We start from the raw sequence: 14,301 nt of genomic DNA, 5'->3' as shown, positions 1-14,301 counted from the left end.
CCGGTTTCTGAGCACTTTGTTTACGTGATGCAGGCTTCTTCTTTCAGAGCGCAGGGCAGAGTCATCAGACGCTCCGCAGGGGGTGGAGCCGGCATTGAGGTAGCAGAGCACTGTCCTATTCAGAGCCTAGGAGCACTCCTCCCACCCATCTACCTGTCGATCGTCCTATTCACACCAGGCTACCTAGCCCTGCCCATCTGGGTTCCCCCAGCCCTGTCACTCACACCAGCCAGACATCAGATACTCATCACGCAGAAGCGGCTGAATGTTTAGGCAAGCAAAGGCCAACTTTCTAAAAAGTGACATTTGCAAACCCGGAATATTAAAATAAACCTTGCGAAAAGATGTACCTTATTATTCCGAGTTCAGGCATAATAAACTCGATCTCCTACCATGTTCCCTGGGTCGGTTAGGATCATAGGGTGTAACAATCCAGGCCGCCCATACTGGCCTATGAGAACAGGGTAGCCTTACAGCAGTGAACAACAAAATGGCGGTCATTCACTACCAGGACATGCCATGCATCTAGGCTTGTCCTACCTCAGGCTCACAACGCACCCTGCCCGTGGGCCTACCAGAGGGGTGACTAACATGCAGCTAAGGGAAGGTTTCAGGGACCGGCAAGTGTGGGCACTTGTCGGTCGGCGTGTCAGTACCAGACTGCACGCAGGTGCTGCGATGGCAGACCTTAGACGTATTTTACCGGCCGCTTCTGTGGGTGGCACAACCCGTGCTGCAAGCCCACCAGCGGTGTTTGCCTTTACCTGCCCTGGCGCTCCTGGCGCACTTTACTGGGGTCTGATAGTAAATCAAACAATCCAATCATGGAATCCAACCAACATATACAATTTACAAAGGGAGCACTCGCACCGCGACACTGGTTGGCAGTGGCACAGCGCGCTGAGCGGCCAACACCATAAAATCACATGAGGCACAGCGACAAAAAAGAGGGAGGGAGACTCACGCCAAGGTGCCAGGTCTAACACGATAACAGGGGTTATCGCTACTTTTCCTGCCGCTATGCTTCATAGTTTGGGGCTTGATGATAGGAGAAATGTCGCTTAGCGACAGTTCTCCTGTCATGTTAGGTCAGGAACGCCCACTTTGCAACTCATTAGAGATGCAAAGCTAGGCGTTAGGAATCCCAACGCTAATACAAGGTTTCACACGTTAGCGTGGCCTTGCTAATTAGGCGATAAAATTATCGCCGCTTTTCGGCCGAAAACGGACGCAAAAGTGGCGATAATTTTTTATCACCAGCTTGTAAATATGCTCCTTAGAGGGGCATATCAGCAACAACCGGCGATAATTATCGCTCAGCGCTCTTAGTGTGAGGATAATTATCGCCGGGTAACGTGGATTTTTATCGCTGAGATAGCGTGCTATTAGCAACGCTTATCTCCTCAGTGATAAAAATCCTAGCGCTAACTGCCTAACGTGAGATTATCACAGGAAACCCAGCGATAATCTCACGTAGTGTGGCGTTAGCCTGCTGATAGGGACTCACAAATTTAGCCATGATATCCACCTTCCATAGGATATCATGGCTAAGTCAGTCCTGAAGCAGGCGTAAGGAAAGGAACGATAACAGGGGTTATCGCTACTTTTCTTGCCGCTATGTTTCATAGCGTGGGGCTTGATGATAGGAGAAATGTCGCTTAGCGACATTTCTCCTGTCATGTTAGGTCAGGAACGCCCGACGCTAAAGCAAGGTTTCACACGTTAGCGTGGCCTTGCTAATTAGGCGATAAAATTATCGCCGTTTTTCGGCCGCAAAAGCGGCAATAGTTTTTTATCGCCAGCTTGTAAATATGCCCCAGAGTTGTTAGTGAAGGGATAGCACACCCTTGCTACAGCTCAAGCTAGAATCAGTAGGCCACAAACTAGTGTATGTAGTGCAACACTGCATAACACTAGAATGTCCTCAAGGGATGGAGCCAGTGGGTCCACCCAGCCTCAGTATAAGGACATGACCTTCTTTGACTTGAAGGCCATGTGTGTTGCAAGACACCTGAAGCTAGGACAGAGTCCCTCCACACTAGGCCTGATAGATCTGCTGACAGCAGATGATCTGAGGTTGGCTCTAGGAGCTAACAGATCTGAATCAGGGGGTGGGTCAATTACAGTCTCTGGGTCAGATGATGAAAATCAAGATGACCAGGACTCTATAGTTGAAGGGCCAGATCCACAAGGATCTGAACAGGACAGAGGAATTCTTCCTAAGAGAACTGACAGAGTAGAAGAGAGGGTTAGGTCCCCTTCAAGGGAATCTGACCACTCATCACTCTGGCAGAGAATCTGTTCATCAGAGGAGCTCATACTTTACTAGAAGAGAGACCTTCACTGAAAGAATGTACAAACTGCTGCAGTATGAGGAAGCAAGATTTGCCCTTAAGGCCAAGCAGTTGGCATTAGATAAAGAAGCCTTGGAGCTCCAGAGAGCTTCTAGGAAAGAGGGGTTAGCACCCCCTGGTGGCAGTAACAGTGTCCCTAGAGTCAGAGAATACATCCCAGACCATAGGAACCTGTCCAAGGTTGTTCCTCCCTACCAGAGTGGCGATGATATCCACAAATTGATAACTGCTATGGAGAGGGCCTGTAAAGTTCGACAGGTCCCCCAGAAACAGTGGGGAGCAAGCGTGTGGCTCTCCTTTTCAGATAAAGGAAGAGACAAGCTCCTCACTGTTAGAGAAGAGGATGCTGATGATTATGATGTCTTGAAAAGTGCATTAATAGATGGGTTCGGCTTAACCACTGAGCAGTACAGGATGAAGTTCAGAGACACCCAAAAAGCACAGAATCAGGACTGGACAGACTTTGTAGATTGTGCAACCAAGGCTCTGGAGGGTTGGCTGGTTGATAGTAGAGTTACTTATTTTAAGGGATTGTATAATCTTATGATGAGAGAACAGATCCTTAATAATTGCCAAAACCAGTTGTTGCATCAGTACCTAGTGGACTCTGATCTGACCTCTCCCCAATAATTGGGATAGAAGGCAGACAAATGGGTCAGAACCAGGGGGAGGCAGAAAACCCAGAACCAAGGGGGTGACACTAAGAAGCAGGATCCTAAAGGCTCTGAGAAAGGTGGGGATAAGTCAAAAGACCAGAAGTCTTCACAAGGGCCCCAAAAATCTGCATCTGGTGGGGATTCACAATCTACAAAGGAAAAAGGCCAAAAGAAGCCCAGGTGCAAATTATGTAAACAGAAAGGGCACTGGACTTCTGATTGTACCAAGTCCAAAGACCAAACCACCACCACTCCTGCCCCTAAGGCAACTGTTCCCCCTAGTACAGCTACTGGTGGAGGTGGTAATCAGAATAAGGGTGTAGTAGGTTTGACCCTGGGTTCTGAAGTGGACTCTGGCCTAGTCAGAGTACCCACTCAGGCATTGCTGATTTGTGATGAAGACATTGATATGTCCTTCCTAGTGAGCCCCAGTAATCTGGGCAAATACAAACAGCAGCCTATAATAAATGGCAAACAGGCTTTGGCATTCAGGGACACAGGTGCTAGTGTCACCATGGTGGCAGAGGATCTAGTGGACCCTGCACAGATCATCCTGGGCGAAATGTACCAGGTTACCAATGCAAGCAATGTCAGGATTAGGGGTGGGCGGAATTTGCGAAATTCACTTTCGCAAACTATCGCAAAAATGTTAAAAATCTCTGCAAACACGCAGAAATATTGCGAAGACGCGGACGTTTTTTTCCCTCCCGTTCGCGGTATTTTCTGGGTGATCGCGGCTCGCCAACTTACCCATGCGGTTGCTCACGGGCACGGCCATCTTGTTTTCACTTGTCCCGCCCGCTCATGTTCGATATGACGTGCCCGCATCCTCACGCACTCGCTCGCGGTGGAGAATGACGTGTTCGAGATCTCAAGCATCTCATACTCTCGCGGTGCATGATCGCGAGAAGAAAGACGTGATCGCGCGACGAATGACGTGGTCGCGCGACAAATGACATTAATGCGGGCGCGAACTGTCGCGAGACAGCGCAAATGGCTACCAACAATCCAACATCTCGTGGAGAACGCGACCGGATCGGGAAAACTTGTCGGTGAACACGGGGATTCAGGTAAGGCGATCGCACGCATGCGAGAATGTACTTTTTTACAGCGCGAGCAAGAAAAAAAATTCTGGTAAGATGCGAATTGCGGATATTTCGACATTTTCGCGCTCTCTGCGGAACGCAAAAATGTCAAATTATCGCAATTTCCGAGAGCGGAACGGAATTTTCGCCAGGGCCTAGTCAGGATCAACCATAGTCTGGCAGTTGTGAATTTCTCCTGGGGAGGGGTAACTGGCCTCAAGAAGGTAGTAGTCAGTGCAGACCTTCCTGTCGAATGTCTATTGGGCAATGATCTAGAGACTTCAGCCTGGTATGAAGTGGAGTTATGGACTCATGCTGAGATGATGGGCATACCTGCAGAGGTATTTGCTGTGACCAGGTCACAGGCCAAAATGCATAAAGCTGAACCAGCTCTGGATCCTGAAACTATGGACCAGATGCAATCCAAGAGGAGGAGCAGTAGGGTTAAGGCAGTGCCTTCCCCTCGGTCTCAGATCTCAGATTCCCCTCCTGAGGGAGGAGAAGCAGATCCTGAAGAAGGAACTGCCCCAGAGGAACTTGAGCCTGGTCAGGTTGAGTTCTTGGGGGCAGGGGGACCTTCCAGGGAAGATATGAGCAAGGAGCAACAGTGCTGCCCCTCTCTTGAAACCCTCAGACAGCAGGCTGCTGCTGAGGCTGCTGGGAGTGCTAGTGGGTCCCATAAAGTTTATTGGGATGAGGGACTCCTATATTCTGAGGCTAGAGATTCTACCCCTGGAGCCACCAGGAGGTTAGTAATACCTCAGAAGTTTAGGGGGTTCCTCTTTACCCTAGCACATGATATCCCACTGGCAGGACACTTGGGCCAAAACAAGACCTGGTATAGGCTTGTTCCACATTTTTATTGGCCACACATGTCAGAGGACACCAAGGAGTTTTGTCGCTCCTGTGTCACTTGCCAAGCCAGTGGCAAGTCAGGTGGCACAACGAAGGCCCCCCTGATACCACCTCCTGCGGTGAGGGTTCCCTTTGAAAGGGTAGGGATTGACATTGTTGGTCCCCTTGACCCTCCAACAGCATCTGGGCACAGGTTTATCCTGGGGGTGAATGTTTTGATTTGTTCTGCATTCCGTCCATCAATTGTGTGTCTTTTGCTTTCTCGCCCTAAGTGCACCAGGTATGCTCAGACGTGAGTCCTGGGCTCACTGTGCCATTGGAATCAAGCTATCCTGGCTGAAGAGGGATGAAACCCCGAAACCGGTCCTAGGATGCTTGTTTCCAGTCCAGGGAGGACCTGGCTTGGCAGTTCGGGCTGGACTGTTCCCATGAGGCACAGGGTCAAGACTGATTTGCATATGGCCAGGTCTAAACTGGGGTGGCATGGTAAGCAAAAGAATGATGGATTTAACCCAGATCTCTTGACTGGGGGTGAATGTTTTGATGTGTTCTGCATTCCGTCCATCAATTGTGTGTCTTTTGCTACCAGGTACCCAGAAGCAATTCCCCTCAGGACCACCACAGCCCCTCTGGTGGCAAGAGCCCTCATTGGAGTTTTCTCCAGAGTGGGTTTCCCTAAGGAGGTTATATCTGACAGAGATACCAACTTCATGTCAGGGTATCTAACTGCTATGTGGAAGGAGTGTGGTGTAAACTACAAGTTCACTACTCCCTATCACCCACAATGCAATGGGTTAGTTGAAAGGTTCAACAAAACCCTAAAGGGAATGATTAAAGGCCTCCCAGAAAAGCTTAGGTGAAAATGGGACCTTTTACTTTCCTACCTTCTGTTTGCATACAGGTAGTTCCCACAGAAGGGGGTTGGCTACAGCCCTTTTGAACTTCTGTTTGGGCACCCTGTGAGAGGTTCATTGTGTTTGGTGAAGGAGGGCAGGGAGTTACCTCTCAAACCTCCCAAACAGGATATGATGGACTATGTACTTGGTCTCTGCTCCTGGATGGCTGAATACATGAAGAAGGCAACCAAAAACCTGGAGGCTAGCCAAGAACTGCAAAAAGCTTGGCAGGACCAAAAGGCTGTACTGACTGTCTATCAGCCAGGACAGAAAGTGTGGGTGTTGGAGCCTGTGGCCCCAGCAGCTCTCCAAGACAAGTGGAATGGCCCCCATACAATTGTTGAGAAAAAGGGAGAAGTCACCTACTTGGTGGATCTTGGAACTCCCAGGAGCCCCTTTAGGGTGCTCCATGTCAACAGATTAAAGCCATATGTGGACAGGGTTGACATGGGCTTGCTCATGGCAACTGATGAGGAACAGGAGGAGGAGAGTGACCCTCTCCCTGACCTGCTCTCACAGAACCCTGATGATGGGTCAGTAGATGGTGTTGCTTTGGCAAGCAGCCTCACTGACCATCAGCAAAATGAGTGCAGACAAGTGCTGCAGCAGTTCAGACATATGTTTAGCCTGACCCCTAGTCAAACGTCCTGGTGCACCCATGAGGTGGACACTGGAGACAGTCTGCCTGTCAAGAGTAAAATCTACAGACAACCCGACCACGTCAGGGATTGTATCAGGACTGAAGTCCAGAAAATGTTGGAATTAGGTGTGATTGAGCATTCAGATAGCCCTTGGGCTAGTCCAGTAGTCCTTGTGCCTAAACCTCATACCCAGAGTGGTAAGAAAGAAATGAGGTTTTGTGTAGACTACAGAGGCCTCAATGCAGTCACCAGGACTGATGCCTATCCAATTCCCAGGGCAGATGAGCCCATTGATACTTTGGCCTCAGCCAAATATCTGAGTACATTTGACCTAACAGCTGGCTATTGGCAAATCAAGTTAGCTGATGATGCCAAGGCCAAAACAGCATTTTCAAACCCTGGTGGGCACTACCACTTTGTGGTGATGCCCTTTGGTTTGAAGAATGCACCTGCCACTTTTCAGAGGTTGGTGAATAAAGTTCTGACAGGTATGGAAACTTATTGCTCAGCTTATCTAGATGATATTGCTGTCTTTAGTTCCACCTGGCAGGATCACCTGGTCCACCTCAGGAATGTATTGGAGGCCCTGCAGAAAGCAGGCATCACGATCAAGGCCACTAAGTGCCAGATAGGACAGAGTCAGGTTGTGTACCTGGCCCACCTTGTAGGTGGAGGCCAGGTTCAACCTTTGCAGAGCAAAATCCAAACCATCATGGAATGGGTTGCTCCAACCACCCAGACACAGGTGAGAGCCTTTTTGGGCCTGACTGGGTACTATAGGAGGTTTGTTAAGGGATATGGATCTATAGTGACCCCCTTAAATGATCTTACCTCAAAGAAAATGCCAAAAAAGGTTTAGTGGACAGCTAGCTGTCAAAAGGCATTTGAAGACCTAAAGCAGGCCATGTGCACTGCCCCCATGTTACAGAGTGCAGACTACACAAAAAAGTTCATTGTCCAAACAGAGGCTTCAGAGCTGGGTGTGGGAGCTGAACTGTCTCAACTGAATGATGAAGGTCAAGACCAGCCAGTAGCTTTTATAAGCAGAAGGCTGACCCCTAGAGAGAAACGTTGGTCAGCTATAGAGAGGGAGGCCTTTGCTGTGGTGTGGGCCCTGAAGAAGCTGAGGCCATACTTGTTTGGCACTCACTTCATAGTTCAGACTGACCACAAACCCTTCCTATGGCTCAAACAGATGAAAGGTGAAAACCTAAAACATTTAAGGTGGTCCATTTCCCTACAGGGGATGGACTATACAGTGGAACATAGACCTAGGACCCAACATGCCAATGCAGATGGACTCTCAAGGTATTTCCACTTAGAACATGAAGACTCAACTGGTCAAGGTTAGTTTAGTGTCCCTGCGTTTGGGGGGGGGGGTGTAGGAGAGTAGGATCTGCACTTATGTTGCCCCCACTTTTTTATGATGTTAACACTGGTTTCTGGCTATAGTCTGGCTGGGTCCCTGCTAATCAGGGCCCCAGTCTCTCTGTTCTCTCTAAACAACTTGGAGTGCATACTAGATTCACTAGTGAGTGGATACTGTGCTACCTTATGAGCCACTAGTATATGGTACCCTAGGTACCAAGGGAATAGGTACTTCACAGGCCTACCAGGGGCTGAAGCATGTATTATGCCACCCCTGGGAAGCAGACTACATCTGACACCACAGGCCTGCTACTGCAGCCTGGGTGAGGTAGTGTTAGCACTCCTCACTGAGGTATAATTTCCTATACCTCACCATACACACACATATAAACCTATCAGTCACCCCTCAAGTAGGCCCTATCAATCCTGAGGGCAGGGTGCTTGGTTTACAATGTGAGGGGGTGCCTCTGCATGAGCAGGGCCCCTCTGCAGCTGGCAGAGTCTATTCTCTGTGGCTGTTTGTGGATGTGGTTAAACCATATACTCTTAAGTGCATTATAACCTACCGGTAAATGCTAACTTTTGAATGACTGCATCAAAGCATGTCGTGTTTGGTGTCAAACAACTTGGAATCATACCCCCACACCAGTAACTGGTGTGGGAGTATGATCCCACCCTTCTAGAGGGGACGACATGTACCCACTGTGGAAACACGGTAGAAATCTGAAAGAGCCCTGGCATCACAAAATGGATGCCACCAGCACAGACACTGGGCTGCCCTCCTGCTGCTGACTGAAACTCGCAGTGGAGGAGGCCCAACAATAGGCATCCTGTCACAGGGAGGTGTCACCACCTTCCAAACAGGATTTAGTGTATTGGAGCTGGGTGGGTGCACTACTTGAGTGCTTTGAAGTCCTGCACTGCTGGAGCAGTACGCTCCTCTGTAAATATGCCAGCTCAAACCGGTTCAGGGGCTACCTGTCCCTGCTCTGACGCGAAACTGGACAAAGGGCAGTGGGTGTAACCACCCCCTACCCTGACCCTCCCAGAGGAGTGGTCATAAACCTAGTCTCTCCCTTTCTTTTAGTATAAGATAGGGAACCCTTGCCATTGCAAACTAGATATCCCTGGACAACGCTTTACAAGAAGATTACTGGTCCTTTAACGTTCCACTACCTTTGGAAGACGGAAGAATCTCCCTTCGAGTCAAGGAGTGACTCCCCTGCTTGGCAGGCACCAACACTTTGAATCAATGGTCGCAAACTTTCCCGCTCCCGCTGGAGCCCGAAGTCCCTGCAGCCCCGGAATTGGATCTCCTGACTTCCAGACGGCCATTGTGAGTCCCCAGCAGAGCTGAGGCGAGTGGACCCCACGAGTGACGAGGAACAGCAATACCCGGGTACCATGCACTATTGTAGAGTGCAACCCCTTCACATTGTTCTAGGGAACTTGTGCATTGGACCATTTGTGGCCCAAGCCTCCAGCAGGTTGTGCACCGAAAATCAGAGGCCCACCCCATCCCGAGTGACCGTGGGCTCCTGAAAAGCATTTCCTCATGAGGGATCTTTGCGATCCCTTGCCCGTTGGCTTGTGGGTCCCCTGAAGACTTTCTGATCAAACCAAAGGGCTCCCCTAGTTGCTCCAGGCCTGCCCTCACTTAACTTTGCTGGGTGAGTCCCTCAGACCTTGCTGGTCTGCACCATTGACTTAATTCACTTTCCAGAAGACTTGCTGTTGCCAAGGCTTGTTGGCTCCAATCTGGTTGCCGACACCTCAGTAAGCTGCAGAAGTTGTGGGACACTCAGAAGTCAGCTGCTGGTCATCGTCGATGCCTCCTGGTCCTCGTGAGCGAAGAGTCAAAACACCCTTGATCACCTGAAATCACCCGACTTCCGTGGGCATCCATCTTCCTGGCCCCGGGTCACTAGCAAGTGACTGTGAACACTGTACCTTCTGCTTTCAGGTCATCTTCATCCTGAATCCAGCCTTGGATTCCACCGGACACTTCTTCAGTCTTCGCAAGCAGCAAATCTTCTTTGGCTTCCATAGAAAACAGTCACGCGACCCGAAACCAAAAGACACCTATGCACCCGGCTTCCCTGGGTGAGGTAACTTATGTACTCCGGTGCCCTAGTGTGTGTTGGCCCTCGAATTACTTACCTTGTAAGTCGCTTGCTTGTAGACTTCCTCGAAGTACCCTAAAACTTTAAAAATCCAACCGCAACTTGCTCCATTGAAATCAATAGGGAACCCGCGGCTGTGTTCTCACACTGCACGCGTCTCCCGTGGGTCTTTTACTTACCTGCCTTGGGTGGATTAGTGAAGCCCCAGCGATTCTACAGGCCCTAGGCCTTGTCCCTCTGCAAGTCGAACTTTCCTAAACCTCTTTTTTAGTATATAGTCTGGTACGCCCCTAGAGCCCCAGCCATATTTGTGCTTAACTTATTGTGAAACGTTGATATTTGAATGTGTTCCTGACTTCTAATCTCATAAAAAGATTAGTAGAGTGTGTCTAGTAATAAATACATATATATTTGATATATATACCTGTGTGGTGTCCTTTCATTTGGTAATTCAAGAGATTATAAGGTAAAACAAGCTGCTTTACATTCCTCTAAAGACTTAGCCTGAAGGCTGCTCTCCACAGCTACCACTAGGATAGCTTTCTTTAAAAGGTTGTCTTAAACCTATCTACCACAAGAGTCGGACTGGACTGGTGCAAGGTGGCCACTATAGCTCGTGACCAGCATATGCCAGGCCAACTTCTCACACAGGGGTACCGCGGCACCTATAAATATTCGTAGTATGTACTTTTTCAAGTGTGTCTGGTGTCAAGGAGTGATGTGGGTCCCGCTGCACCTGTAAATAATCGTACTCTGTACTTACTCCAAGTGTGTCTGGAGTAAAGGAGTGATGTGGGTCCCGCGGCACCTGAACATCTCTCACCCTGTACTTTCTCCGAGTGTCTCTGGAGTCAAGGAGTGATGTGGGTCCAGCGGCACCTGAACATCTCTCACCCTGTACTTTCTCCGAGTGTCTCTGGAGTCAAGGAGTGATGTGGGTCCCGCGGCACCTGAACATCTCTCACCCTGTACTTTCTCCGAGTGTCTCTGGAGTCAAGGAGTGATGTGGGTCCAGCGGCACCTGTAAATACTCGTACTCTGTACTTTCTCCAAGTGTGTCTTGAGTCAAATGGTGATGTGTGTCCAGCTGCCCCTGTAAATACTTGTAGTCTGTATTTTTTCCAAGTGTGTCTGGAGTCAAGAGGTGATGGGGGTCCTGCGGCACCTATAAATACTCTCACCCTGTACTTTCTCCAAGTGTGTCTGGAGTCAAGGGGTTATGTGGGTCCTGTGGCACCTGTAAATACTGGTAGTGTGTGTGAGAAGGTGGCCTGATATATGCTGTCCACTAGTTCTAGTGGGCACCTTGTATCAGTCCAAACAACCCCTTATGGTTATCGGTTAAAGACAACCTTTATTGAAAGCTATCCTAGTGGTAGCTATGGAGAGCAACCTTCAGGCTAAGTCTTGAAGGAATGTAAAGCAGCTTGTTTTACCAGTCTATAATCTCTTGAATGATCAAATGAAAGGACAAGCACCGGAGTACCCCACCCAGGGAAGCCAGGTACATAGGTGTCTTTTGGTGTCGGGTCGCGTCGTTGATTGCAATGGAAGCCTGCAAAGAACTGCTGCTGCCGTGAAGAAGAGAAGTGTCCGAATAGATACAAGCCTGGATCTAGGATGGAAGGAAACTGAAAGCAGAGGGGACAGAGTCTGGGTCACTAGCCAGTGACCAAGGGCAGGAAGGACCAATGCCCACAGATGTCGGGTGGTTCAGGTGAGTTGATGGGTGTCTTGACTCTTCAGCCACGAGGTCCAGGAGGCATTGACGAAGTCCACAAGCCAGATTCGAGCTGTACCTCAAAGTCTGTCGAGTGCTGTGGTGTCGGCGACCAGAATGGACCCACCAAGCCTCGGCAACGGCAAGTTACAGGAATTCAGAGAAAGGACTGCGGTGCAGACCAGCAAGGTCTGAGGAACTCACCCAGTGAGGGAAATTCAGAGCACGTCTGGAGCCACCAGGAAAGCCCAAGTAGAAAAGGAGTTGCTTTCATGGGGACCTGCTAGCCAACGGGCTATTGATCGCGAAGAAGCCTCAAGCGGTCGCACTTGAAACTGGCCCACGGGTCACTCGTGGAGTGGAGGCCAGCAATCTTCGGTGCAGGAGGTGCTCAAGGCAGGTGCTATTCGGAGCCCAAAGCACAACTTCGAGGACAACCAGGAAGATGCTATTGCTGCAAAAGATCACGGTGTCCAGGGTTCATAGTTCCACGTCACCCACAATAGCCACGGGCCTCAGCTTTGCTGTGGACTCAGGGTAGCATCGGGGAAGTCTGGAAATCCACCTCTGGTGATGCAAAGACTTTGGCGTCCGGCGGGAGCTTCAGCGATGCAGACCTGTCAGTTGCTTCTTTGGTGCCTGCCAAGCAGGGGAGTCACTCCTTAACCCCAAGGGACATTTCTTCCGTCTTCTAGTTGTGATAGAAAGTCGAAGCTCCAGGATATATGTTGCAGAGTTTTGTCCAGGGTAATCTAAAGTCACGAGGACTGGGTTCCCATACTTAAACTAAGTTTGGGGGTTGGACATACTCTAGGGACCCACCTATGGGAGGGTTTGGAAAGAGGGGTGGTTACACCCATTTCCTTTGTCCAGTTTCGCACCAGAGCAGGGGCAGGTAGCCCCTGCAACCGGTTTGAGCTGGACTATGCACAGGGACACCAAGTTTGCCCCCAGTGCAGGATTTCAAAGCACCAGAGAGTGCTCCCGCCCAGCCCCAATACACATCTGCCTGTCTGGGGAGGTGGTTACACCTCCCTTCGACAGGAAACCTATTGTCAAGGCCTCCCCTGCCGGAGTTTCGGTCAGCAGCAGGAGGCCAGACCCGTGTCTGTGGCAGAGGCATCCATTTTGTGATGCCAAGGTTCAGGAAAGTCCTACCGGGTTTGACCAGTGTGAACATGTCTCCCCCTCTAGAAGGGTGGAATGCTACCCCCGCCGCCAGAATTGGTGGGGGGTAGTATTCCAAAGCGTTTGACACCAAACCCGACATGTTTTGATGCAGCCATTCCAAAGTTAACATTTATCGCGAGGTTATAGTGCACTTAAGAGTATATGGTATGGCTGTATCACAGAACAGCAATAAGGAAGGATTTCCGAAAGCTGCAGAGGGGCTCAGCTCATGCTTGGGCACCCTCTCACATAAAACCAAGCACTCTGCCTTCAGGATTGTCAAGGCCTGCCATAGGAGTGGCTTATAGGTTTATATGTGTCTGTATATATATATGTGGATATAGGAAGCCTATACCACGTTAAGGGGTGCAAGCACACCCTTACCCAGGCTGCAGTAGCAGACCTGTGGTGCCATTTTGGAGTGCTTCCCAGGGGTGACATAATATATGCTGCAGCCCCTGGTACTGCCTCTGAGGTACCTCTGCCCTAGGTACATAGTATACCATATACTAGGGGCTTATAAGGCACTCCAGAATCCAATTAGATATGTACCTAATGTACATGTAAACCATTTTAGAGAGGAAGCAGCTAGGCTGTGGTCCGGATTAGAAGTGCCACAGCCAGACTAAGGTCGAAAAACAGTGAAACACCAGCAAACCAGCAAAAAGTGGGGGTACCCATGTGAAGCAGATCCTACTCTCCTACAGTCTGTACTTTCTCCAAGTGTGTTTGGAGTCAAGTGGTGATGTGGATCCCGGGGCACCTGTAAATACTCTCACCATGTACTTTCTGAAACTGTGTCTGGTGTCAAGGAGTGATGTGGGTCCCGCCGCACCTGTAAATCTCTCACCCTGTACTTTCTCCTCCGTCTCACATGCAGGTGATGGTGTGGATGCATGGCGGAGGCTTTACATTTGGATCAGCTTCTTCGTTTGATGGGTCAGCATTAGCAGCCACTGAAGATGTGATTGTGGTTTCCCACCAGTACCGGCTGGGAGTTCTGGGCTTCTTCAGGTGAGCTGTCACTTGCTATGTTTCAAGAACATATCAAGAAAGTAATATGTGATCAGAAGTGACATCATGCATCATTATTTGGAGCTGTGTGTTGGATGTTCAGAATTCAGCAGTCAATAGCCGAGCATGAAATGCGCTGACAGTAGACACCCAATATTGAGGGGCATCTCTTCAGGGGGTGTTTGGGGTGTGACAACCCCCAGATTAATGTGCGAGCCAAGAATGACATATCAAACATTGATGCAAAGGGTCGAGAGGGAAACGAGGCAGATACCCACCGGGGCCCGGTTTACAGAAAGTGCCCCAAGGGGGCGCAATGGGCATGTGCACCTCCTTTGGGAGCCCCCGGGCACTTTGGTGTAACAGAGGGGGTTTCAGACGCTTGAGGGGCCCTTTGTGTCATACTGATAGCACTGGCA

General features: G+C 49.8%; 1 protein-coding gene across 1 annotated transcript in view; it reads left to right on the top strand.

Moving 5' to 3' along the window:
• Window positions 1–14,301, top strand: part of LOC146788702 (fatty acyl-CoA hydrolase precursor, medium chain-like) — a 652,575-nt gene that overhangs the window by 78,982 nt on the left and 559,292 nt on the right. The window contains exon 4 of the mRNA XM_085630085.1: window positions 13,749–13,882. Within this exon, the coding sequence (XP_085486211.1) occupies window positions 13,749–13,882 (134 nt within the window). The remainder of the gene's footprint in view (window positions 1–13,748; window positions 13,883–14,301) is intronic.

This window comes from Triturus cristatus, chromosome 10 (genome assembly GCF_964204655.1).
Source record: "Triturus cristatus chromosome 10, aTriCri1.1, whole genome shotgun sequence".
In the NCBI taxonomy this organism is placed as follows: Eukaryota; Metazoa; Chordata; class Amphibia; order Caudata; family Salamandridae; genus Triturus; species Triturus cristatus.
The sequence above is the reverse complement of the archived record's forward strand: the minus strand, read 5'-3'. Positions and strand labels throughout refer to the sequence as shown.